This window comes from Salvelinus namaycush, chromosome 29 (assembly GCF_016432855.1).
Source record: "Salvelinus namaycush isolate Seneca chromosome 29, SaNama_1.0, whole genome shotgun sequence".
Taxonomy (NCBI): domain Eukaryota; kingdom Metazoa; phylum Chordata; class Actinopteri; order Salmoniformes; family Salmonidae; genus Salvelinus; species Salvelinus namaycush.
Window position 1 is genome coordinate 33,293,486 of NC_052335.1, and position 26,591 is coordinate 33,320,076.

The 26,591-nt window shown below is 47.1% G+C and overlaps 1 protein-coding gene across 1 annotated transcript; it reads right to left on the bottom strand.

Moving 5' to 3' along the window:
* Nucleotides 1-19,634: 19,634 nt before the first annotated feature.
* On the bottom strand, nt 19,635-26,502 carry myh6 (myosin, heavy chain 6, cardiac muscle, alpha). Its single transcript, XM_038968837.1, has one exon. The coding sequence runs from the start codon at nt 26,423-26,425 to the stop codon at nt 20,627-20,629; it is 5,799 nt and encodes a 1,932-aa protein (XP_038824765.1). The 5' UTR covers nt 26,426-26,502; the 3' UTR covers nt 19,635-20,626.
* Between the last annotated feature and the right edge of the window lie 89 nt (nt 26,503-26,591).

Sequence of the window (26,591 nt, forward strand, 5' to 3'; positions counted from 1 at the left end):
AAGGGTGTTAAAGACTGAAAGGAGGGGTGAATGTGATAGTCCTCTGACGGTACAGTTATTTGTGGCAGGCTGCCAGAACTAATGCAGGTCCCATTGGGGAGGGAGAGCTATTACTCGGATGAGCGGGAGTGCGGTAACTCATGGTATTGAAGAGCCCAGCCTCGCCTTTTGTTGATCAATGGCCAGGTTTTGCCATCAAAGCCTGGGAGCATACATGGTACGGTGCAGGGCACAGGTAAATGCAGGGTCGGACTGGGACCAAAAAATGGACCTGGCATTTCTAACACACCAGACTATTTTTTCCTCGAGGTCCCATTATTAGCCAGATAATTATCATGTTGCAAAAAAAAAAAAATTGACAAGCCCACTAGGCTTTAAATTGGAACAGCCCATCTGGCATTTCCCCGAAATGCCAGATGGCCAGTCCGACCCTGGGCAAATGATTCTGGAAGGTGGTCAAGGCAGCGACATATAGCCCACTGTGGCATAGAATTATACAGAGTCAAGCTAAGATTAGTGGAGGACGCTCTTACGACACTGAAGAGTGGAGCCCATTCTGGTCTCAGGAGTATGGAAGGATAGGGTGGAAGGATAGGTTAGAAGGATAGGATGGAAGGATAGGAAATAAGGATAGGGTGGAAGGATAGGATAGGATGGAAGGATAGGATGGAAGGATAGGGTGCAAGGATAGGGTGGAAGGATAGGTTAGAACGATAGGATGGAAGGATAGGGTGGAAGGATAGGATGGAAGGATAGAAAATAAGGATAGGGTGGAAGGATAGGATGGAAGGATAGGGTGGAAGGATGGGTTGGAAGCATAGGGTGGAAGGATAGTGTGGGTGGTTGGGTGGTAGGGTGGAAGGATAGGATGGGTGGAAGGATAGGTTGGAAGATTAGGGTGGAAGGATAGGATGGAAGGATAGGGTGGAAGGATAGGATGGAAGGATGGGGTGGAAGGATAGGGTGGAAGGATAGGATGGAAGGATAGGATGGAAGGATGGGTTGGAAGGATAGGGTGGAAGGATAGGATGGAAGGATAGGGTGGAAGGATAGGTTGGAAGGATAGGATGGGTGGAAGGATAGGTTGGAAGATTAGGGTGGAAGGATAGGATGGAAGGATAGGGTGGAAGGATATGATGGAAGGATGGGGTGGAAAGATAGGGTGGAAGGATAGGATGGAAGGATAGGATGGAAGGATGGGTTGGAAGGATAGGGTGGAAGGATAGGATGGAAGGATAGGATGGAAGGATAGGTTGGAAGGATAGGGTGGAAGAATAGGATGGAAGGATAGGGTGGGTGGTAGGGTGGAAGGATAGGATGGAAGGATAGGGTGGGTGGTAGGGTGGAAGGATAGGGTGGGTGGTAGGGTGGAAGGGTAGGATGGAAGGATAGGGTGGGTGGTAGGGTGGAAGGATATGGTGGGTGGTAGGGTGGAAGGATAGGGTGGGTGGGTGGTAGGGTAGAAGGATAGGGTGGAAGGATAGGGTGGGTGGTAGGGTGGAAGGATAGGGTGGGTGGGTGGTAGAGTAGAAGGATAGGGTGGAAGGATAGGGTGGGTGGTAGGGTGGAAGGATAGGGTGGAAGTTTATCCTGATTAAGAAATTCTATTACTCTTGAAGTTCACTCTGATTCAATGAAAACTCTCCCTCTCATTACCCTTTCCCTTCCTCTCTGGTGCCATTTCTTTCTCATTTCATTCACACATTCACAAAGCATTTAATGGGTAATGCCCCAGAACTCTGAAATATATTCTTCATGTAAACGTTATGTGTAATTTATTAGGAAATGTGTCAGCCTGTAAACTGTTGTCACTCTGGTATTGCCCAATGTCTGCAGTTTGCAAACAACCCATTTCATTGCCCATTGCCAATACACCAATATCGAAACAGCTTTGTAATATATAATACTTTTTCTCAGCTGAGGACCGTTCTGTCACCGTTTTCTCCATCCCAGCAAATAATTAGTTTACAACAATGAGAACATGCTTTCTTGTACAGTACCTCTGTATATTTTGATAAGACCCGTTCCAAAAGTGTTTAACGTAGCCTATTGATCTCCACCTGCCCTGAAAAATCCCACGCGCCAACAAGCAATATCTAATTGAAAAACATTAAAGACAAAGCAACATTTCAGAGCATAAAGATTTCAATGGTTCCCATTTTAAATAATAAGAACGCCCTACTCTAGTTGATACTTGGGTCATTGATTTAGTCAACAAAGGTGTGCGTGCGCAAAAGTACTTGAAATAAGTGCATAAAGCATGATCTCAAGTCCTCTTGTCTAATTAACATACTATAGTGTAAACGTGACAAACCATGAAAAACAATATTATTCACAAAAGGCTTTATTTGTGTGTTCATACAGGCTACGTTTTGCACATGGATATTGTAAAAAAGGAGGCTACATTTGGCTATAACTTTCACAAAGGTCAGGGCGCACAATGTTACTCCTACTGAAAAGACCAAAACACAGTGTATTTTGCGGTTAAATGTGTAAGTTAATGGACATAGGCTACCTGAGAGGGACTACATATTTTTCTCTGCCAATCCATTCCTGATATCATCTTACCTTGGGACAGAGCCTATAAAGATATACCATACAAATGCCTTTCCCGTTAAGTAGCTATAGGCTGTTTGTGTATCATGGCTCCGTTACCCTTGAGAATACGGTCCAATGTAAACAACACATTTAAACATAGGCCTATAGCTCAATCCAGACGCGATAAATTATTTCGTTCATTTCCTCAACATTATGGGGTCACATTTGAAGATGCTTCGATAGAAATGTTGTGATGCCAACAATCCAAATAAGGGTACCAAATGAAGGCATACCTTAACTATTGGAATGTTAGGCTATAATACTAATTTTCAAAAAGCGTTAATGCATTATAAGAATAGGCCCTATAACGCAGTTTGAATGGTGCCCAAAAAAGCATGTGCGTTTAGGATTGTGTGGTTCTCGCTGGGGCATCTCCGTTTTCCATGGTAACTATCTCCTCCTGCCTGTGCTCTGGTACGTTAGAGGACCGATCCGTTATTAAATCCGAATCACGTTGTGCATCGGTAAAGGTAACCGGTCCCCATGTACCCTGGGCCTGGTCAGAGGTAGAGTCGGTGCGCAAAGTCTGATGATCTGCGTTTGTAGCCGCCGCGGCTTCCGCCAGCGTCACTCCGCTCATCCGAGAAGAATCCGTAGCTTGGCTCTCTTGAATATAATCCAGCCCAGATCCTTCCACAGGTTCGTGTTGTACTCCAACAGCAGGAGAGACCAAGCTAAACGTCCACCACTTATCCTCTTGGTCCATGGTTGCGTGCGTCGGCAAGTTCACTGAGTCCTCTCCAGTGACACTTGGAGACCCGTGTCTGACTTCTGTTGGAGTTGCCAATTTGTTGTTTGTGGCTGCGTAGTTTTGCGCAGAGACCAAGTGTATTTTCGTTGGTCCGACATTCGCTGTTTTGGGCGTATTGTCGTCTGCGGAGACCGTGGGACTTTTACTACTGCTATCCGCCCACTGAAATGCCTCAGACCCGGACGTCTCTGTTTTGATGGTAACTGGTGATGCCTTGGACCTCGTGTCGTCGCGTATACTAGCGTCCGTCTGCGTACCAGTGTGCATTGTATTATTTGGCACACTACTGGTGGTTATGTTCGCAGTAGTATTCGCCGCGACAACGGTCACAGCATTGGGGCTCGCAAATGATGAGGAGGCAGCGGCAGACGTCGGTTTCCATATTAGGCTGTAGTATATGGCCAATATTATAGCCGCCAGAGAAACGGACAACACGTATGCGAAAACAGTGGCCAGTCTCACCCACTTTTTGTTAGTCTTCGCAGCCATTTTCGCCTTTTTGTCCCCCGTGTATGTGGCGGGTTTCCCCCGTTCCATGTTGGGCATGAAGTCTCTGTCCCTCATTTTCGACCTTCTCCCTCTTCGCTCCGCCGCGCCGTCCGTCTTGAAGGATTAGATGGTATCCACGGTGAAAGAGAATATGCCTACCCGCTTAATTAACGCACACAAAATGTGTCTTTCACACCGACGTATCACTTCGTAACCAAACAGATTACTATCGCGCTCATCTTGGCTCGGATATAACACAGGCTCACTTCATAAAGCGGTTGCACCCTTCCGTTATTTACCAGGCATTTACTGGGAAGATAATGAGATGGTGCGGTGCGCTAGTCTCCGTGGTCCATGCGCTTCCTGCTACGCTCACTGCAATTGTTTATCCCAACGAAAGCTCTTGTAGGCGATTATTTAGAGGCTTTGCGTCCAGGCAGCGAGGATGTGATTAATTCGACTCATTAAATGAGGTAACGTACAAGGACGCCTCTCTGTTGTCCAGCAAATTAAGTGGACGGTCTGGTCTCAAAACATGGTCGGGAGGCGGGCCTTTGATGAAGCGATGAAATTTAAATCTTTTTTTTTTACCCTGCATTGATCAATTTCACTGTCCTCAAATGCCATGATTTCAAGACATCAGACTTCATGAAAATAGGCTCCATGTTTCTCTCTCGTTGCATTAGCCTATACTTATTGTACTCTGCATAAGGATAGATGAGTAAACATGGTGATCTTTCTTTTTTACGTCCATGTAAAAACACAAAGATAAAAACGAACCATACTGGACCACATGCAACACACACAGTATGTCACCTATCAGCCTATAGACTATATTATACACCTACAGCCTGCCTGCCAGAACACCCAATTACAAGCAATTAACCAATACCTACAAACCAGACACACTGAAGGTTATATTCTATTATAAATAAAAGATCCCTGAAATGTACCATACGCATAATTAATTAATCAATCCCCCAGGATCTATTTGGATTACTTTTTTGTTGTTGTCATTGTTCAGTCATCATCAAATACTTGAACTACATAAAGTCTTGATGCGCAATGAGTGATGTTGGCATTGAGCACAAGCGATCGATTGCATGGACAGCTCCGCGTAGTAAACCATTGGGACAAACAGAGGTATGAGCTAAGCTTAGGTGTTCCTGTTGGTGTAACAGTATAGCGCGCACCACCGCTAACTAGCTAGCCATTTCACATCGGTTACATTGGCAATTGTGATAGAATACAGAATTGCTTGATGAAGCTATGCACCATTGCGCCTAGGCCTATACTATAGCCTACTTATTAGTTGTAGCTACCTCTTAAGTTGAGGAAGGCTTTAATTTCTTACCCTTCTATTGTGGTTGGTTGAAGTTAGTGACACTTTTAACTTCGCTGATATAAGACCTATCTATCAATTTCTCCCCAAATAAATGTTCAGATCAGATGCTCAGATTACCAGACAAGGAAGGCTGTGCACAAATAATAATTTATTCAATTTCTGTAACTCTTTTCGTAGAATAACAAATACATTTAAGCTACATTGTCTAGGTGCAATAAAAGACCACAGGAGACCGTTTTTTTTGTTTACATGCAACAATCCATGTTTTTCACACTTCACGCTTTAGTCACAAACCGGCGTCGACTGTGTCTCGGTGATGGCATTGCGCGAATCACGTCAGCGCCATGACGCAAGCTACGTTCCAAAGCAAGCAGGCACAGCTCTTTCAGCTCCGTGACGCACCCGGGACTGTCAAGGGAGGGGACATTGTTGTTCTGGGACTCCATCCAACTAGCACAGCCAGGAATGCGTTACTTGTTTCTCTTTATATAGACCATTTATATAGACTTCCTGTGTTGGGTCCAGACCTCTGTCATAACTGAATGTAGGCTATGAAAAGGTTCATCATGGTCCCCATAGCTGCCTGGTACCTTGATCTAAATTGGATTTGGTGATCAATCATTGATGCTTTAGTGTTTTCAAGGTCATTGTGGAGCATCATAGTATCATTTTCTGTCTTTGCACAAGGTATATGTTTGAATAAGGGACATTACAAGTAAAAGTGCTCTTTAAAAAACAGATATTAAACAGACACACCCACTCATTGCCGAGCAGAGAAAAAAGTAATTGCTTGAGAGAGAGAGAAAAAAAACAAGGGTTTCCTGGATCTTACATAAAATTTGATTTGCATTTACGCAGAGGCTCAAGAATGAAGCTCATTGATTTGTGCTGATGAGAGTCTTACTTTCTGCCAGATGAGGTGTGTGTGTGTGTGTGTGTGTGTGTGTGTGTGTGTGTGTGTGTGTGTGTGTGTGTGTGTGTGTGTGTGTGTGTGTGTGTGTGTGTGTGTGTGTGTTGAGAACTATAGCCCATTTATCCCTAATAAGCACATTGTCAACAGATGTTCCATCAGCCCCAAGTTTTACACAACCATATGCAAACCCAACACCTTTCACTTGTGTATGTTGTAAACACGTGTGTATATGACCAGATCTCTTCATGAAAAAGCAGTACATAAATTAGTAGCCTATGTCTGCACTACTGCTCACGCCAACCACTGCACAGCTTAGGTGTGCAACTGAGCGTACCTGTATTCGTGAAAAGGGACATATTCTGTGCTCCGTAACCTTTTTCATATTCCCTCTGGGATTGCTGTATGAATTTTGGATGGGTGGTCTCCAGGGAGGCAGAGACAGGGGCCACTGGGTTAATGTTGCTGACTGACAGCAGGCCTACGTCAGTCAGTCTCCCCTGGTGACTGTCTCCAATGGCGACAGCCTCCGGCACACATCTGTGCTCCTCTGCGTTTCATCCTCTAGAAAATGGGGGGAGTGAGTGTATCTGTAATATTTTAATGAAAAAATAAGCACACACACTGTACATGCTTATTCCTGCAAGTGTGTGAAATGTAGGCCTATGTGTACTTTTTGCAGTTTTTGCTCTTTTTTTGTGAGTGAGTGTGCTCATTCATGTGTAACTAGTGATCTGTGTGTTAGAGTGACAGATGTAACCAGTCACTGCAGATTGGCAATCCACTTGTATCCATTTTGGTGCTCAGCAGGTGGCCTCCAAATCTGTTCTGGAACATTCTCTCTCTATCATGATATCATGACGTCCTCTTTAGAGCTATAGTTAGCCCATCTGTCAATACTCCTGTGACATAATTTCCTGTCTTTACGTAGTTTTTTATGCTTTTGGCATCTTGTGACACAGTAACAAGAGTGTGTGTGTGCGTGTGTGCGTGTTTGCGTGTGTGTGTGTGACAAAATCTCTTGGTGGCCTTTGAGCAGCGGGGTTGGGTAATAAAGTGTCTGGCGCCAACAGCAGCAGCTGGGCACTATAAACTAGGGGAGGAGGCACTCTGACTCTTTGGCGCTGCCAGGCACTCAATTACAGCCAATTAACCAATGCACACAAGCCAGACACCCTGAAGGTTATTTTGTATTAACAATAAAAGATCCCAGAAATGTTCCATATGCACCAAAGGCTTATTCCTCTCAGATTCTGTGTACACATTTGTTTGCATCCCTATTAATGTCCTTTGCCAAGAGAATCAATCCACCTGGCAGGTGTGGCATATCAATAAGCTGATTAAACAGCATTATCATTATACAGGTGCACCTTCTACTGGGGACAATAAAGGCCACTCTAAAATGTGCAGTTTTGTCACAAAACACAATGCCACACATGCCTCAAGTTTTGAGGGAGCGTGCAATTGTCATGCTGACAGCAGGGATGTCCACCAAAGCAGTTCTCAGAAAATGTAATGTTAATTTCTCTACCATAAGCCACCTCCAACTTCGTTTTAGAGAATTTGGCAGTAGGTGTCACGTTCCTGACCTTATTTCCTTTGTTTAGTCTTTGTTTAGTTGGTCAGGACGTGAGCTGGGTGGGCATTCTATGTTATGTGTTTCTATGTTGGGTTCATTGTCAATTAGCCTGATATGGTTCTCAATCAGGGGCAGGTGTTTTACGTTTCCTCTGATTGAGAACCATATTAAGGTAGGCTGTTCTCACTGTTTGTTTGTGGGTGATTGTTGCTGTGTCTGTGTTTGTTCGCCACACAGTACTGTTTCGTTTCGTTCGTTCGTGTGTTCCTTCCTGTTCGTGCGTTCATGTTTTATGTTCTCAAGTTCAGGTCTGTTCACGTTGTTTTGTTATTTTGTATTTTGTCAAGTGTTCTTCGTGTTCGTCTTTCTTAAATAAATCAATATGTATTCACACTACGCTGCGCTTTGGTCCGATCCTTGCTCCTCCTCAGACGAGGAGGAGGACGAGCGTGGACAGAATCACCCACCAACCAAGGACCAAGCAGCGTGGTAACGGGCAGCAGCGACAGCAGCGGCAGCATACACAGGACTTCTGGACATGGGAGGAAATTCTGGACGGTAAGGGACCCTGGGCACAACCTGGAGAATATCGCCGCCCTCGTGAAGAGCTGGAGGCAGCTAAAGCCGAGAGGCGGTGGTATGAGGAGGCAGCACGGAAGCGAGGCTGGAAGCCTGAGAGTCAAGCCCAAAAATTTATTGGGGGGGCTACAAGGGAGTGTGGCGAAGTCAGGTAGGAGACCTGCGCCAACTCCCCGACCTTACCGTGGAGAGCGAAAGTACGGGCAGACACCGTGTTATGCGGTAAAGCGCACAGTGTCTCCTGTACGTGTGCTTAGCCCGGTGCGGTACATTCCAGCTCCTCGTATCGGCCGGGCTAGATTGAGCATTGAGCCAGGTGCCATGAAGCCGGCTCAACGCGTCTGGTCTCCAGTGCGTCTCCTCGGGCCGGCATACATGGCATCAGCCTTACGCATGGTGTCCCCGGTTCGCCAACACAGCCCAGTGCGGGTTATTCCACCTCCCCGCACTGGTTGGGCTACGGGGAGCATTCAACCAGGTAAGGTTGGGCAGGCTCGGTGCTCAAGGGAGCCAGTACGCCTGCACGGTCCGGTATATCCGGCGCCACCTCCCCGCCCCAGCCCAGTACCACCAGTGCCTACACCACGCACCAGGCTTCCAGTGTGTCTCCAGAGCCCTGTTCCTCCTCCACGCACTCGCCCTGTGGTGCGTCTCCAGCCCGATACCACCAGTTCCGGCACCACGCACCAAGCCTGCTGTGCGTCTCCAGAGCCCTGAACGCCCTGTTGCTGCTCCCCGCACTAGCCTTAAGGTGCGTGTCCTTAGCCCGGTACCACCAGTTCCGGCACCACGCACCAGGCCTACTGTGCGCCTCAGCCGGCCAGAGTCTGCCGTCTGCCCAGCGCCGTCTGAACTGCCTGTCTGCCCGGTGCCGTCTGAGCTACCCGTCTGTCCTGAGCCTTCAAAGCCGCCCGTCTGTCCTGAGCCTTCAAAGCCGCCCGTCTGTCCTGAGCCTTCAAAGCCGCCCGTCTGTCCTGAGCCTTCAAAGCCGCCCGTCTGTCCTGAGCCGCTAGTGCCGTCCGTCAGTCAGGAGCCGCTAGAGCCGTCCGTCAGTCAGGAGCCGCTAGAGCCGTCCGTCAGTCAGGAGCCGCTAGAGCCGTCCGTCAGTCAGGAGCCGCTAGAGCCGTCCGTCAGTCAGGAGCCGCCAGAGCCGCCCGCCAGACAGGAGCCGCCAGAGCCGCCCGCCAGACAGGAGCCGCCAGAGCCGCCCGCCAGACAGGAGCCGCCAGAGCCGCCCGCCAGACAGGAGATGCCAGAGCCGTCCGCCAGCCATGAGCTGCCAGAGCCGTCAGCCAGCCATGACCTGCCAGAGCCGTCAGCCAGCCATGACCTGCCAGAGCCGTCAGCCAGCCATGACCTGCCAGAGCCGTAAGCCAGTCCGGACCTGCCCCTCAGTCCGGAGCTGCCCCTCAGTCCGGAGCTGCCCCTCAGTCCGGAGCTGCCCCTCAGTCCGGTGCTGCCCCTCAGTCCGGTGCTGCGCCTCAGTCCGGTGCTGCCCCTCAGTCCGGTGCTGCGCCTCAGTCCGGTGCTGCGCCTCAGTCCGGTGCTGCCCCTCAGTCCGGTGCTGCCCCTTAGTCCAGTGGGGTTTATATGGAGGGTCGCCATAAAGAGGAGGCCACGGAAGCGGGGATTAACTATGGTGGGGTGGGGGCCACGTCCAGAGCCAGAGCCGCCACCGTGGACAGATGCCCACCCAGACCCTCCCCTATAGGTTCAGGTTTTGCGGCCGGAGTCCGTACCTTGGGGGGGGGGGGGGGGGGGGGGGGTACTGTCACGTTCCTGACCTTATTTCCTTTGTTTAGTCTTTGTTTAGTTGGTCAGGACGTGAGCTGGGTGGGCATTCTATGTTATGTGTTTCTATGTTGGGTTCATTGTCAATTAGCCTGATATGGTTCTCAATCAGGGGCAGGTGTTTTACGTTTCCTCTGACTGAGAACCATATTAAGGTAGGCTGTTCTCACTGTTTGTTTGTGGGTGATTGTTGCTGTGTCTGTGTTTGTTCGCCACACAGTACTGTTTCGTTTCGTTCGTTCGTGTGTTCCTTCCTGTTCGTGCGTTCATGTTTTATGTTCTCAAGTTCAGGTCTGTTCACGTCGTTTTGTTATTTTGTATTTTGTCAAGTGTTCTTCGTGTTCGTCTTTCTTAAATAAATCAATATGTATTCACACTACGCTGCGCTTTGGTCCGATCCTTGCTCCTCCTCAGACGAGGAGGAGGACGAGCGTGACAGTAGGTCCAACCCGGCTTCACAACAGCAGACCACGTGTATGGCGTTGTGTGGGCAAGGAGTTTGCTGATGTCAACGTTGTTGCACCATGGTGACGGTGGGGTTATGGTGTGGGCACGCGTACGCTACGGACAACAAACTCAATTGCATTTTATCGATGCCAATTTGAATGCACAGAGATACCGTGACAAGATCCTGAGGCCCATTGTTGTGCCATTCATCTGCCGCCATCACCTCATGTTTCAGCATGATAATGCGCGGCCCCATGTCGCAAGGGTCTGGACACAATTCCTGGAAGCTGAAAACGTCCCAGTTCCTGGATCGACGTGTACAACAGTGTGTTCCAGTTCCCGGTAATATCCAGCAACTTCACACAGCCATTGAAGAGGAGTGGGACAACATTCCACTGGCCACAATCAACAGCCTGATCAACTCTATGCGAAGGAGATGTGTTGCGCTGCATGAAGCAAATGGTCACACCAGATACTGACTGGTTTTCTGATCCAAGCCCTGAACTATTTTTTTTAAAGGTATCTGTGACCAACATATACATATCTGTATTCCCAGTTATGTGAAATCCAGAGATTAGGGCCTAATGAATTTATTTTAATTTACATTTTTGTTTAGTATGTTTTACAATTGTTTTTCATTCATATTATTTCAGCACTTTTGTATGGCTACACAATCTATGTTTCATATCTTACATAAAGAAGTGTTTGAGGTGTTTGACAAGAATGTCTGATTTTAGCAGGGATGGGTGTGTGTGTGTAACGGCTGTCGTAGTCGTTCTCCTCCTCAGACGAGGAGGAGCATGGATCGGACCAAGATGCGGATTGGTAAGTATTCATTATTTAATGGAAAAAACAACAAACACTACAAAATACAAAAACCAACAAACGTGACTAACCCGAAACAGTCCTGTGTGGCCCAAACACTGACACAGGAACAAACACCCACAACACACAAGTGAAACCCTGGCTGCCTTAGTATGATTCTCAATCAGGGACAACGATTGACAGCTGTCTCTGATTGAGAATCATACCAGGCCGAACACAAAATCCCAACATAGAAAATCAAACCTAGACCAACCCACCCAACTCACGCCCTGACCAACTAAAACAAATACATGACAAAGGAAAACAGGTCAGGAACGTGACAGAACCCCCCCCTTAAGGTGCGAACTCCGGGCGCACCAGCACAAAGTCTAGGGGAGGGTCTGGGTGGGCGTCTGTCCACGGTGGCGGCTCTGGCGCTGGTCGTGGTCCCCACCCCACCATAGTCAACCCCCGCTTCCGTGGCCTCCTCCCAATATTCACCCTCCATGTCAATCCCACTATTCCAAAGGGCAGTAACAGACTGAGGGGTAGCACCTGACTGAGGGGTAGCACCTGACTGAGGGGTAGCACCTGACTGAGGGGTAGCACCTGACTGAGGGGTAGCACCTGACTGAGGGGCGGATCCTGGCTGGCTGGCTCTGGCGGATCCTGGCTGGCGGAAGGCTCTGGCGGATCCTGGCTGGCGGAAGGCTCTGGCGGATCCTGGTTGGCGGAAGGCTCTGGCGGATCCTGGCTGGCGGAAGGCTCTGGCGGATCCTGGCTGGCGGAAGGCTCTGGCGGATCCTGGCTGGCGGAAGGCTCTGGCGGATCCTGGCTGGCGGAAGGCTCTGGCTGGTCCTGGCTGGACGGCTCTGGCTGGTCCTGGCTGGACGGCTCTGGCTGGTCCTGGCTGGACGGCTCTGGCTGGTCCTGGCTGGACGGCTCTGGCTGGTCCTGGCTGGACGGCTCTGGCTGGTCCTGGCTGGACGGCTCTGGCTGGTCCTGGCTGGACGGCTCTGAAGGCTCGGGACAGACGGGCAGCTCTGAACAGACGGGCAGCTCTGACGGCTCGGGACAGACGGGCAGCGCTGGGCAGGCAGACAGTTCAGACCACGCTGGGCAGGCAGACAGTTCAGGCAGCGCTGAGCAGGCAAGCAGCACAGGCGGCGTTGGGCAGACGGCCGACTCTGACCTGCTGAGGCGCACAGTAGGCCTGGTGCGTGGTGCCGGAACTGGAGGCACTGGGCTGGAGACACGCACCACAGGGAGAGTGCGTGGAGGAGGAACAGGGCTCTGGAAACGCACTGGAAGCCTGGTGCGTGGTGTTGGCACTGATGGTACTGGGCTGGGGTGGGAAGGTGGCGCTGGATATACCGGACCGTGAAGGAGGACACGCGCTCTTGAGCACCGAGCCTCCCCAACCCTACCAGGTTGAATGGTCCCCGTAGCCCTGCCAGTGCGGCGAGGTGGAATAGCCCGCACTGGGCTATGCAGGCGAACCGGGGACACCACCTGTAAGGCTGGTGCCATGTACGCCGGCCCGAGGAGACGTACTGGAGGCCAGATATGTTGGGCCGGCTTCATGGCACCCGGCTCGATGCCCAACCTAGCCTTCCCAGTGCGGCAAGGTGGAATAGCCCGCACTGGGCTAAGCACGCGTACTGGGGACACCGTGCGCTCCACCGCATAACACGGTGTCTGACCAGTACGACGCCCTCTCACTCCACGGTAAGCCCGGGGAGTTGGCTCGGGTATCCAACCCGGCTTCGCCACACTCCCCTTAAGCCACCCCCCAAGAAATTTTTGGGTGAGCCTCTCGGGCTTCCAGCCGCTCTGCCTTGCTTTCGCCTCATAAAACCTCCTCTCCGCTTTCGCTGCCTCCAGCTCCGCTTTGGGGCGGCGACACTCCTCTGGCTCTGCCCAGGGTCCTTTCCCGTCTAGGATTTCCTCCCAAGTCCATTCCTTTTCTCCCCATTGCTGTTGTTCTTGCCTTCCTTCTCCACTCCGCTTGGTCCTGTTTTGGTGGGTGTTTCTGTAACGGCTGTCGTAGTCGTTCTCCTCCTCAGACGAGGAGGAGCATGGATCGGACCAAGATGCGGATTGGTAAGTATTCATTATTTAATGGAAAAAACAACAAACACTACAAAATACAAAAACCAACAAACGTGACTAACCCGAAACAGTCCTGTGTGGCCCAAACACTGACACAGGAACAAACACCCACAAAACACAAGTGAAACCCTGGCTGCCTTAGTATGATTCTCAATCAGGGACAACGATTGACAGCTGTCTCTGATTGAGAATCATACCAGGCCGAACACAAAATCCCAACATAGAAAATCAAACCTAGACCAACCCACCCAACTCACGCCCTGACCAACTAAAACAAATACATGACAAAGGAAAACAGGTCAGGAACGTGACAGTGTGTCTGTCTGTTTGTGTCTCTCTGCATGTGCGTGAGCATGTGTGTGAGCGTGTGTGTGTGTGTGTGTGTGTGTGTGTGTGTGTGTGTGTGTGTGTGTGTGTGTGTGTGTGTGTGTGTGTGTGTGTGTGTGTGTGTGTGTGTGTGTGTGTGTGTGTGTGTGTGTGTGTGTGTGTGTGTGTGTGTGTGTGTGTGTGTGTGTGTGTGTGTGTGCGCGCGCGTGTGCACGAGCGTGCATGTGTCCCAAAGTTATTATAGTTTTGTATTTTAAACTTTTTATTTCTATTAGTTGTTTATTTGGAATTCAGTTTAGTTTCCGTTGTCAGACCTGATTGGCTAGTATTTACTTCATTTCAATTGTGTAGAAGTATTTCTATTTTGTTTTTATATTATTAAGTTTCAGTTTTAGTTTTAGTGTTAGGGAGCGAAAACATGCGTGGCTTGGAGACATTATGTTGTCTATGTCTGGGAGACAGCAATGCATACTGGGATGTGTCAGGTCATAGATCAGGTTTAAAAGGGGCAATCAGCAGTTGCTGCATCCATTGTTTTACTTATAAATGATGTGTACACATTGATTCTTGAAGAATATAACTTATATGTGCCTCATTAGCTTAGTTCGATTGTCGGTCACCATCAGAACCTAAAATATAAGCTTGTTTTACTCCAATGTTTGTAAATGTGAACAAACACTGTGCAGCCTCAAAACATGGTTAAAACTATAATCCTTGCAGGTCTGTCTGTTAATTTTAGAGTGGTTGCAATTCTCCATCCCCATCCTTCAGCTTTTTACCAAAACAGTGGCGGAGAGGACGCTTTGTTATTGTTTTACCTGCTGATTAGTCCTTTAAATTATGAGGTCAATTGCAATGTGACTTGGTTTTAAAAGGAAGTGCGCTAACACTGGTGTAAAAAGATATGGAGGAGGGAAACTCTTTCTCGCCCATGTTTACAACAATCCAATGCTTTTCACCTTAGTAGGACAAGTTAGCTACAAAGCCTGTTTTTTCCCTGTTAGCTAGTGATAGTGATGTAGTCTCAGATATCCCAGACCTTGGAGCATTGTAAGCTAAGCAAGCAACTCATCTGTCTAGAGGCTAATAGTGACATCGCCATCTCCTGCCAGCATTTACCCTCCAGATTCAGTAGCTTGAAAACACCACGAAAAGATTGAATAACGCATTGGAAACCCAATTGGATTTTTGCCCAAAGCTTAGATAAAAACTAAAACAACATAATTCATGATAGTTTTTTTTATATATTTGAGTTAGTTAGTTTTGGAGTCAAAGATAATAGTTTCATTGTTGTTTTAGTTATAGGTTTGTTCATTATTTTTTATTTCAGTTTACTAAATCGTTTTTTCATCATTTTTCATTTTAGTTTCAGTTTTAGTTTACTATAATAACCTAGGTAAATGCTCTGAAAAAAAAGTCTTGATATTCACAACACCTCCAAAGATAGCTTAGAATATCTTTGTCTTACAAACCAAAACCAAAACTATCTTCACCTTATGGTTCTGCAAGCTGTGCTGTGATTCATCCCTTCTGATTTGACCACCACCAAACAGGATGAGATACAGCCTTTGCAGACTGTAATGCACGGACACACAACCATACTAGAGATAAAGGGTCTTGGTGCCTGGTTCTAATTGGCCACCGTCTGCACATCAAACAGGCATCTCTCTCTCTTTTCACCTCCAGCCACCTCAACTAGATGAGATCAGAGAGGGAGAGAGAGAGGCATAATAGTGTTGAAACGCAATGAGTGAGTGTGCATGCACCTTTATCTGTCAATGCGTGTGTATACTTGTATCTGGGGGAGGGTGGATGACATGAGACAGACACCAACACAGCCTTGAAAGGGAGCAGATTCTGCTCCATGTAAAATGTGACACACCGTTGTCACTGTCATGTTTAGCACGTGCTCTGGTAACCCCCCCCCGATATATCTTGTAGTTTTCAATTAATTCCCTTATTCATGGAAACGTGGCTTCATATGATTTTTCTCGTCACGTGTATACATCTTGTTATTTATTAAGTACGAAATGACATTTGATGGAATTCTTCATAACACTGCCCTGTTTTTGTCCTACACAAGAGCAAGAGCACAAATAGAAGTATATCCCATGACTTACCAATCATAAAAATATTAATCCTATTTGGATGATCAACTGTAAATTTACTGTACTGTACATACACACACACATACATACACTGTATATACAGTGCCTTCAGAAATTATTCAGACCCCTTGACATTTTCCACATTTTGTTACGTTACAGCCTTATTCTAAAATGTATTAAATTGTTTTTGTCCCTCATCAATCTATACACAATACCACATAATGACAAAGCAAAAAGTTTTTTTTTTTATTACAAATAAAAACGGAAATATTACATTTACATAAGTATTCAGACCCTTTCCTCAGTACTTCGTTGAAGCACCTTTGGCAGCGATTACAGCATCGAGTCTTTTTGGGTATGACGCTACAAGCTTGGCACACTCGTATTTGGGGAGTTACTCCCATTCTTCTCTGCAGATCCTTTCAAGCGCTGTCAGGTTGGAGGGGAGCGCCGCTGCACAGCTATTTTCAGGTCTCTCCAGAGATGTATGATCAGGTTCAAGTCCGGGTTCTTGCTGGGCCACTCAAGGACATTCAGAGACTAGTACCGAAGCCACTCCTGCGTTGTCTTGGCTGTGTGCTTAGGGTCGTTGTCCTGTTGGAAGGTGAACCTTTGCCTCAGTCTGAGGTCCTGAGCGCTCTGAAGCAGGTTTTTATCAAGTATCTCTCTGTACTTTGCTCCGTTCTTCTTTGCCTCGATCGTGACTGGTCTCCTAGTCCCTGCCGCTAAAAAACATCCCCACAGCATGATGCTGCCACCACCATGCTTCACTGTAGGGATGATGCCAGGTTTCCTCCAGACGTAACGCTTGGCATTCAGGCCAAAGAGTTCAATCTTGGTTTCATCAGACCAGAGAATCTTAAGGTGCCTTTTGGCAAACTCAAAGCGGGCTGTCATGTCCATTTTACTGACGAGTCGCTTCCGTCTGGCCATTCTACCATAAAGGCCTGATTGGCGGAGTGCAGCAGAGATGGTTGTCCTTCTGGAGGTTTCTTCCATCTCGACAGAGGAACTCTAGGACTCTGTCAGAGTGACCATCGGGTTCTTGGTCACCTCCCTGACAAAGGCCATTCTCCCCCGATTGCTCAGTTTGGCCAGCTCTAGGTAGAGACTTGGTGGTTCCAAATTTGATGGAGGCCACTGTGTTGTTGGGGACCTCCTTCAATGTTGCAGAAATGTTTTTGTACCCTTCCCAAGATCTGTGCCTCGACACAATCCTGTCTCGGAGCTCTATGGAAAATGATTTCGACCTCATGGCTTGTTTTTTGCTCTGACATGCACTGTCAACTGTGGGACCTTATATAGACAGGTGTTTGCCTTTCCAAATCATGTCCAATCAATTGAATTTACCACAGGTGGACTCCAATCAAGTTGTAGAAATCTCAAGGATGATCAATGGAAACAGGATGCACCGGAGCTCAAAGGGTCTGAATACCGATATAAATAAGGTATGTCTGTTTTTGGATTTTTTTATACATTTGCTAGAATAAAAAATTCAACATTTTCACTTTGTCATTATGGCGTATTTTGTGTAGATTGCTGAGGATTTTTATTTATTTAATCCATTTTAGAAAAAGGCTGTAATGTAACAAAATATGGGAAAAGTAAAGGGGTCTGAATACTTTCCGAAGGTACTGAGTATATACAGTACCAGTCAAAAGTTTGGACACATACTCATTCAAGAGTTATTCTTAATTTTTACTATTTTCTACATTGTAGAATAATAGTGAATACATCAACTATGAAATAACACATATGGAATCATGTAGTTAACAAAAAAGTGTTCAACAAATCAAAATATATTGTCTATTCTTCAAAGTAGCCACCCTTTGCCTTGATGATAACTTTACACACTCTGGCATTCTTCCAATCAGCTTCATCTGGAATGTTTTTCCAACGGTCTTGAAGGATATCCCACACGTGCTGAGCACTTGTTGGCTGCTTTTCCTTTACTCTGCGGTCCAACTCATCCCAAACCATCTCAACTAGGTTGAGGTCGGGTGATTGTGGAGGCCAGGTCAAATAGCCCTTACAGAGCATCTACTCTGCGTCTCACAAAGACACGGCAGTTGGAACCAAAAATCTAAAATTTGGACTCATCAGACCAAAGGTTCAAATTTCCACCAGTCTAATGTCCATTGCTCGTGTTTCTAGGCCCATGTAAGTCTCTTCTTCTTATTGGTGTCCTTTAGTAGTGGTTTCTTTGCAGCAATTCGATCATAAAGGCCTGATTCACGCAGTCTCCTCTGAACAGTTGATGTTGAGATGTGTCTGTTACTTGAACTCTGTGAAGCATTTATTTGGGCTGCAATTTCTGAGGCTGGTAACTCTAATGAACGTATCCTCTGCAGCAGAGGTAACTCTTGGTCTTCCTTTCCTGTGGCGGTCCTCATGAGAGCCAGTTTCATCATAGCGCTTGATGGTTTTTGCGACTGCATTTGAAGACACTTTCAAAGTTCTTAAATTTTTCCGTATTGACTGACCTTCATGTCTTAAAGTAATGATGGACTGTTGTTTGTCTTTGCTTATTTAAGCTTTTCTTGCCATAATATGGACTTGGTCTTTTACCAAATAGGGCTATCTTATGTATACCACCCCTACCTTGTCACACAACATTGGCTAAAACGCATTAAGAAGGAAAGAAATTCCACAGGTGAACTTTTAACAAGACACACCTGTTAATTGCAATGCATTCCAGGTGACTACCTCATGAAGCTGGTTGAGAGAATGTCCAAGAGTATGCAAAGCTGTCATCAAGGCAAATGGTGTCTACTTTTTTGTGGTTACTAATTTCATAGTTTTCACTATTATTGTACAATGTAGAAAATAGTTTTTTTTTAAAGAAACAAGGCTATGTGTACTGTGTAGGTTGTATGACACTTCTCCATACAGAGTCAGAATTAAAGGAGAATTACATTTATATTAAATATTTTGTTAGTTTGTCTTTACCGTGAGTACTATGAATGTGTTTCACATTCTGTTGTTAATGTTATTAATTTTCTTTGTACAGTAGTTTGAACGAATCACAAACATTCCCCGTAAACACCTCTAGAGGTCAGTATTGGTCAAGATATGCTGTCACTGATCAGCGAGAATACAATTTACACAAGTTCAAATACTGTGCAATCCCTGATTCATGTTTGTTTCAGTAAAACGATAGATCTATTTACATGTAGGGAATGAACTAGCTCATTTTAAAGAGACAGATATATGACCCTAGTAGGAAAAGGGCGGGATATAACGCAGTTCCCCCTCACACTGCCAAAACAAGTGCAATACGTCAATAAGAAAAGGGGGTGATATAATGCACTTCCGCCTCAGACACTGCCTAAACAAGAGGAATACATTTGTTCGTATACCTCTGATCGGATCGTGTGTGACTGAGTGTACCTGTATTTGGCATGTGTAGCCTTTGGTTATGTAGATAAGCAGGCCTCAGCGATCATGCTTATGGTGCTTTTTAACCCTACTGTTTTGACACTACAATATCGACATAATCCATTTTCTAAAATGGAGCTTAGTAGAACTAGTGTATGATTTTACTTAACAAAAATGAATGCTTTTTAACCAAACCCAGCACAGTTGCAGTGACAGTTTCAGTCTGGTCGGGCGAAGAGCCTCTCTCCCTTGTTTGATGAGAAGCTGTGGGGTTGGGATCGAGTACAGGCTTGTTACCCTGTTTCCCCTGTATTCTGATGATACACCTGCCAAGTATTTTACATTCCTCAAACTTTATTCATCAAATTACATAATCCTTAGAAAAACCAGAGTGCTGGAGGCAGTTTTTAGTGCAGAGCAGTGCTTTATTTTTCCTAGTTGTAATACAATGTTGTTAGTTTAATCTTTTAAGGATTTAAGATGTTATGGTGCACAGTTGGCAGCATTCATTTCCAATGTACTTTACAAATGTGGAGACAACTTGGTATTGTTACATTGACAATGGACACACTGTTGGAACATATTCAAATGAAAGGCTGACATTAACTCATGTTTTGGGAGTTATATATCTGACAAAATCATTTAAGGAAATATCTTTGTTGACATCAAAACATTTCCCATCCTTTTTCTCTGCTTTAGATCAACAATATTACACAGCCTGTCCCCGCTACGGTTTACAGACTGTCCTCAAAAACAACATGACCACTTACTAGACATGAAGCCACGCTTACAAATCCACCAATGCATCTTTCTGCTGTATAGTTTAAACATGTGTGCACGATGCGGTAAAGACGTGCACAGGCCCTAAGCAAGACATCATAATCATCATAATCACCATGGTATTCACCTTTCACTTTAACTGTGTAATTACAATACAATGTGATTTATGTTGCACAAGGAAATGATTTAGGGCATTAGAATTAGGTATGTTATCTTAAACCAATGAAGCCTATTCCTCTTAAATAATTAGGTACATGTACATGCATTCAATAATATGATTATTGTGATTACTCTCATTACTATAATAGCTTGATTAAAACATTTACATGGAACTACAGGAACTCTGATGAAGGTGTTTACATGTCCTAATTATTCGAAAGATTGCTAAAAAAAATCTAGGTGTTTTAATCGGTTTATGCTTACTTCGCTTATAACCTTACAGCAATTAAGATAATCAGAGTAAGTAAGGAAGTAATATTGAATTATAAGTATGCATGTAAAACGTAGTCATTGTCTGGAATATAGGTTACATTCTTCATGTCTTACGTTCTGATCTATAATGCAATTGTGAGAAGATGGGTAATTGTTCTAATCAACACACCTGTGACATTGCTGTTTTGGGACCTCCTCACTCATCCAAGCCCTTCTTGCCGGACCCGTCCCTGGTCTTGGCCCGGAGTTTGTTCACCTGGGACTCGGCGATGTCTGCTCGCTCTTCAGCCTCCTCCAGCTCATGCTGCAGCTTGCGGAACTTGGCCAGGTTGGCATTGGCCTGTTCCTCTGCCTCCTCGGAGGCGCGCTTGTAGGACTTCACCTTCAGCTGCAGCTTGTCCACCAGGTCCTGGATGCGAGCCATGTTCTTGCGATCCTCTGTCGTCTGGTAGGTGAGCTCCTTGATGCGCCGCTCGTACTTGCGCACCCCCTTGATGGACTCTGTGCCCCTCTTCTGCTCCGCCTCCAGCTCGCTCTCCAACTCCTTGATGCGTAACTCCAGCTTTTGGAGCTGCTTCTTCCCACCCTTCATTGCGATTTGTTCCGCCTCATCCAAACGGTGCTGCAGGTCCTTAATGGTCTGCTCCATATTCTTCTTCATACGCTCCAGGTGGGCGCTAGTGTCTTGCTCCTTCTTCAGCTCCTCGGCCATCATGGCTGCATCGGTGATGGCCTTCTTGGCCTTCTCTTCAGCATTGCGGTTCTCCTGTACCGCTTCCTCCACCTCGGTCTGCAGTTGGAGCAGATCAGCCTCTTGTTTCTTCTTCTGGTTGATAAGGCCTGTATTTTGAGAGTGCAGGAGCTGCATGCGCTCTGTGGCTTCAGTGAGCTCCTGTTCGGCCAGCTTGCGGCAACGCTCTGTCTGCTCAAGAACACCCCGAAGTTCCTCCAGCTCTGCTTGGAACAGATTGTTCCTGCGCTCCAAGAGAGCAATGTTTTCCTTCAGGTCTTCATTCCCGTGTGTAGAGTCATCCAGCTGCAGCTGGGTATCCTTCAGATATGACTGGATGATCTTAAGCTGCTTTTGGGCATCAGCCGCCTGTCTGTTGGCTTGGCTAAGCTGTATCTCCATCTCGTTGAGGTCGCCCTCCATCTTCTTCTTGACTCTCAGGGCCTCGTTGCGGCTCCTGGTCTCAGACTCGAGGGAGGTCTGCAGTGACTCCACCATGCGCTGGTAGTTTCTCTTGACCTGTTCCATTTCCTCATCTTTCTCGGCCAGCTTGCGCTCAATATCCGCCTTCACCTGGTTGAACTCCAGCTGGGCCCGAAGGATCTTGCCCTCTTCGTGCTCCAGGGAACCTTCTGCCTCCTCCAGTGCTGACTGGAGCTCTGCTTTCTCTTGCTCCAGCTGCTTCCGAAGTTTCTCCAATTCATGGGCGCTTTTCCCTCCCTCACCAAGTTGATCAGTAAGGTCAGAGATCTCCTCCTGCAGGTTCTTGTTCTCCCTTTGAATGGTCTCCAGGTGATCCAAGGACTCCTCATAGGCATTCTTCAATTTGAAGAGCTCAGTGCTGAGAGACCGAGCCTCCTTCTGGGAACCCTCAAGCTCACACTGTGACTCCTCATACTTCTGCTTCCACTCAGCCATGACTTTGTCAAAGGTTCTCTGCTTCTTGTCCAGAGCTGCAGATGCTGCATTAGATCTTTCAAGATCCAACATCAGGTCCTCAATTTCATTTTGGAGGCGACTCTTGGTCTTTTCGAGGGAGGAACACTTTGCGTTCACAGCCTCCACAGCCTCCTCTGCTTCTTGCAGTCTTTGGACTAACTTCTTTTTAGCTTCCTCCAGCTCCTCAGTTTTCTGGATTCCATCAGTCTCATACCTTGCCCTCCATGTGGACACTTCAGTGTTGGCCTTGGATAGTGCCCTCTGCAGCTCTGCCTTGGCCTCCTGCTCCTCCTCAAACTGTTCTCTGAGCAGGTCACAGTCATGACGGGAAGACTGCACGGCATGGGCCAGTGAATTCTTTGCCTTAACCTCCTCCTCGAGCTGCCTGCGCATATCCTCCACCTGCTGGGTGTAGGAGCTCTTGCCCCTGGTGAGTTGTGAAATCAGGCACTCTTTCTCCTCCAACTGACGTCCCAACTCTCCATTTTCAGTGAGCAGCCTGGCCCTCTGTGAGGAGAAGTCATTGAGGGACCTCTGGGCCTCCTCATACTTGGTCTTGTTCTCATTCATATTGTCTTCCATCGATCGGCACATCTTCTCCATGTTGGATTTGGCCTTCACCACACTCTCCATATTTGAGGACAGGTCGTCTAGCTCCAGCTTCAGCTCACTCTTCTCTTTCTCTAACTTCTGCTTGACACGCTGGAGGTTGTCGATTTGCTCACCCAGTTCGGCCACACTGTCCGCATGCTTCTTCCTCAAGGATGCAGCAGTGGCCTCATGTTGAAGCGTGGATTCCTCCAGGTCCCTGCGAAGTTTCAGAAATTCATTCTCCCTCTTCTTGTTGAGCTCCACCTGGGCAGATGTTGCCCCTCCCGCTTCCTCCAAACGCTCACTTATGTCCTCTAGCTCGCGGGAGAGATCAGATCGCTGCTTCTCCACTTTGGCTCGGGCTGCTCGCTCAGCGTCCAACTCCTCTTCAAGCTCTTCGATTCGTGCCTGGCTTTCCTTCAGTTTCTTCTGGAGCTGAACTCCAGCCACCTGCTCATCCTCAATCTTTACAGTCAGGCTGCTCATCTCAAAGTCTTTCTTCTTGAATTTCTCCTCTAGCTGCTGTTTGTCGTTCTCCAAATCCATCAAATTCTCTTGGTTCAGTTTTAGGTCTCCCTCAAGCTTTCTCTTGGAGCGCTCAAGCTCCATTCTGACTTTCTTTTCGTGTTCCAGGGAGCCCTCAAGGTCATCCACCTGTTGCTCCAGCTTAGCTTTAGCTTTGGTCAAGGTGTTGGCTTTGTCCTCCTCACTCTGTAGGTCATCGAGTGTCTGCTGATGAGCCTCCTGCAGTGCCTTCTTCTCTTTGGTCAGCTTCATAATGTTTTCATCCTGGGAAGCCATCTCCTCTGTGAGGTTCTTCACCTTGTTCTCTGTGGCATGTTTCTCTTTCTCAACCTTGGCTAATGTCAGCTCAAGGTCATCTATATCTTTCTTCAACTCAGAGCATTCATCCTCCAGCTTGCGTTTCTTTGCTGTGAGATCTGCATTCATCTCCTCTTCATCCTCCATACGTTCTGTCAGTTCTTTCACCTTTGCTTCCATTTGGATCTTACTTTTTATGAGCTGCTCACAGCGCTCTTCAGCATCTGTTAGTGTGTCCTGCTCAGACTGGCATTGTAGGAGCAGGTCGTTCTTCTCTTGGAGAATACTCACCACTTTCTCCTCAAGCTCCTTCCGTCTTGCTTCTGATTTCTCAAAGGCCTCTTTGAGCTTAGTGAACTCGTCCTTTATGTTTGCCATCTCCTTGTCAGACTCAGCACTTTTCAGCAGTGGCTTGATTTTGAAGAACATCTTCATCCAGGGCCAGTTCTTAACCCCTAAAAAGGCGCGAAGGTTCCACTGGATGACCATTAGAGCATCCCTGCGTTCCACAAGCTTCTGGTACTCTGCCCTCATGAGTATGGCTCTTGCGTTGGCCTGGATCATTGTAATGATGCGGGAGAGTTGTTCATCTCGCATCTCCTCCAACGTACCCAGCAAGCCTGCTTTGAAGAAGACCTTGGTGTTGCCAAACCGGTACTGAGTGTGGTCAATGTCCAATGATCCCAGCAGCTTTTCAGCGGCTTTCTTGGAGTCAATAAACTGTCCCTCAGGAATGACGGATGCATTCAGGATTCTATATCTCTGTTTGAAGTCGCCATAGAGGACTCTGTTTGGGAAGCCCTTTCTGCAGATTCGAATGCCCTCCAGCACACCGTTACAGCGAAGCTGGTGCATCACAAGGCAGTTGTCCATGGTCCCTGGCGTTTTGCTCTCATTTGGGATCAAGCAGCGGACAAAGTGGGGATGGGTGGTTTTCAGGGTGTTCATCAGCTTGTTTAGGTTTTCCCTGTGAAGTGCAGATACAGTCTGGAAAGCAGACCCTTTCTTTTTGCCTCCTTTTCCACCAGCTTTGTCACCTCCCTCCGTTGCTATGATGACAAAAAGATGACTCAACAGCTTGAGAGAGGATTTTGCATAAAGACCACACACTGTTTCATTCAATGGATCTTTGTTCTTGACCAGCCAGCCAGAAATATTGTAATCAACAGTGCCAGCATAGTGGAGCAGGGCAAAGTGTGCCTCTGCCTTGCCCTTACCTGGAATTGGCTTCTGAAACATTCTATTCTTGCCCAAATGGTTGTCATATAGCTTAGCCTTAAAGGTCTGGTCACTGGCCTTGGGGAACATGCACTCTTCCTCTAGAATTGACATGATCCCAAGTGGCTTTTCAATGAGGTCAATGCAAGCTTGCAAGTCCATCCCAAAGTCGATGAACTCCCAGTCAATGCCCTCCTTTTTGTACTCCTCTTGCTCGAGCACAAACATGTGATGATTGAAAAACTGTTGCAGTCTCTCATTTGTGAAGTTGATGCAGAGCTGTTCAAAGGTGTTGAAATCAAAGATCTCAAATCCAGCAATGTCCAGCACGCCTATGAAATGCTGGCGTGCCTGTTTTGTGTCAAGGGAGTGGTTGATTCTCACCACCATCCAGTTGAACATCTTTTCATACACTGACTTAGCCAATGCACCGAGGGAATAGTAGACCTGATCTACACCTTGACCTTTGGTGACATACTCATTGCCAACCTTGACTCTGGGATGGCAAAGTCCTTTAATCAGATCTGCAGAGTTTATCCCCATTAGGTAAGCTGACTTGTCAGCAGCCTCTGTACCGTCAGGCTCTGCCTGCTCCTCCCGCTGCTTTTGTTTGAACCTCATGTTGCCGTAGTGCATTATGGCACCTGTCAACTTGTAGACCCCCTGTTTTTCCTCTGCAGTAAAGCCGAGCACATCGAAGGCACTATCAGTGGCCATCAGTTCCTCAGAATCATTGATGGATGCTACTGTTACCTCTCCTTGGGAGATGTAGGAGTAGTCATATGGGTTGTTGGTGATTAACAGCAAGTCCAACAGCTCTGGCTTTTGATTGGACAATATCTGGAAGAAAATATGGTAGTTCCTCTCAGCTTTGAGCTGAAAGGTGATACGGGACTTCTCAAGAAGGTAAGTCTCTACGTCGGCAGAGGACAGTTTCCCACTGGTCCCGAAGTGAATACGGATGAATTTGCCGAAACGTGATGAGTTGTCATTTCTCAGTGTTTTGGCATTACCGAAAGCCTCCAGTGCAGGGTTAGCCTGGATGATTTGATCTTCCAGGGTGCCCTTGCTTGGATCCCTCTTAACCCCACTAACTGCTGCAATGCTGGCAAAGTACTGGATGACTCTCTTGGTGTTGACAGTCTTTCCAGCACCGGATTCTCCGGTGATAAGAACAGACTGGTTCTCCCGATCAGTAAGCATATACTGGTAGGCGTTATCTGAGATGGAGAAGATGTGAGGGGGGGCTTCAGTCCTCTTCTTCCCCCTGTAGGCAGACACCACCTCAGAGTCATAGACAGGAAGCCACTTGTATGGGTTCACTGTCACACAGAACAGCCCTGAGTAGGTGTAGATCATCCAGGCTGCGTAACGCTCTTTGAGGTTAAACAGAACAGCTGGCTCATGGAGGAAGGTGAACATGGCCATGTCTTCGATTTTATCGTATTTTGGCGGGTTCTGGGGATGGACGTCCACCTCCTTGACGGTCACGATAGTCTGGTCCTCCCTCTTTACGACCACCTTTCCCCCCTCTTTGCTTTGGATCTGCCCCTTGACATATTCCACTTTGTCATCAACCACGAAGCACTCGGTCTTGATGTCAAAAGCCCTGGTCTGGGCTTCCAGGCGCTCCTTGTCTGACTTCCTCAGAAAGTGAGCAGCTTTCCCAAACTCAGCCATGAGAGCATCACCCATTGTTGCTGTTGGAGGTCCACAGACAAAGAGATAATCAGTTGGGGTGAACACAGAGCAAAGATCTTGTTTCTGTTGACTCTGTGGGTAACTGCGAGCTCATCTCTGCTGTCTGATCCTTATAAAGGGGGACCGAAGGCCAAATTAGGATGTAGCTGGTGGCATGACA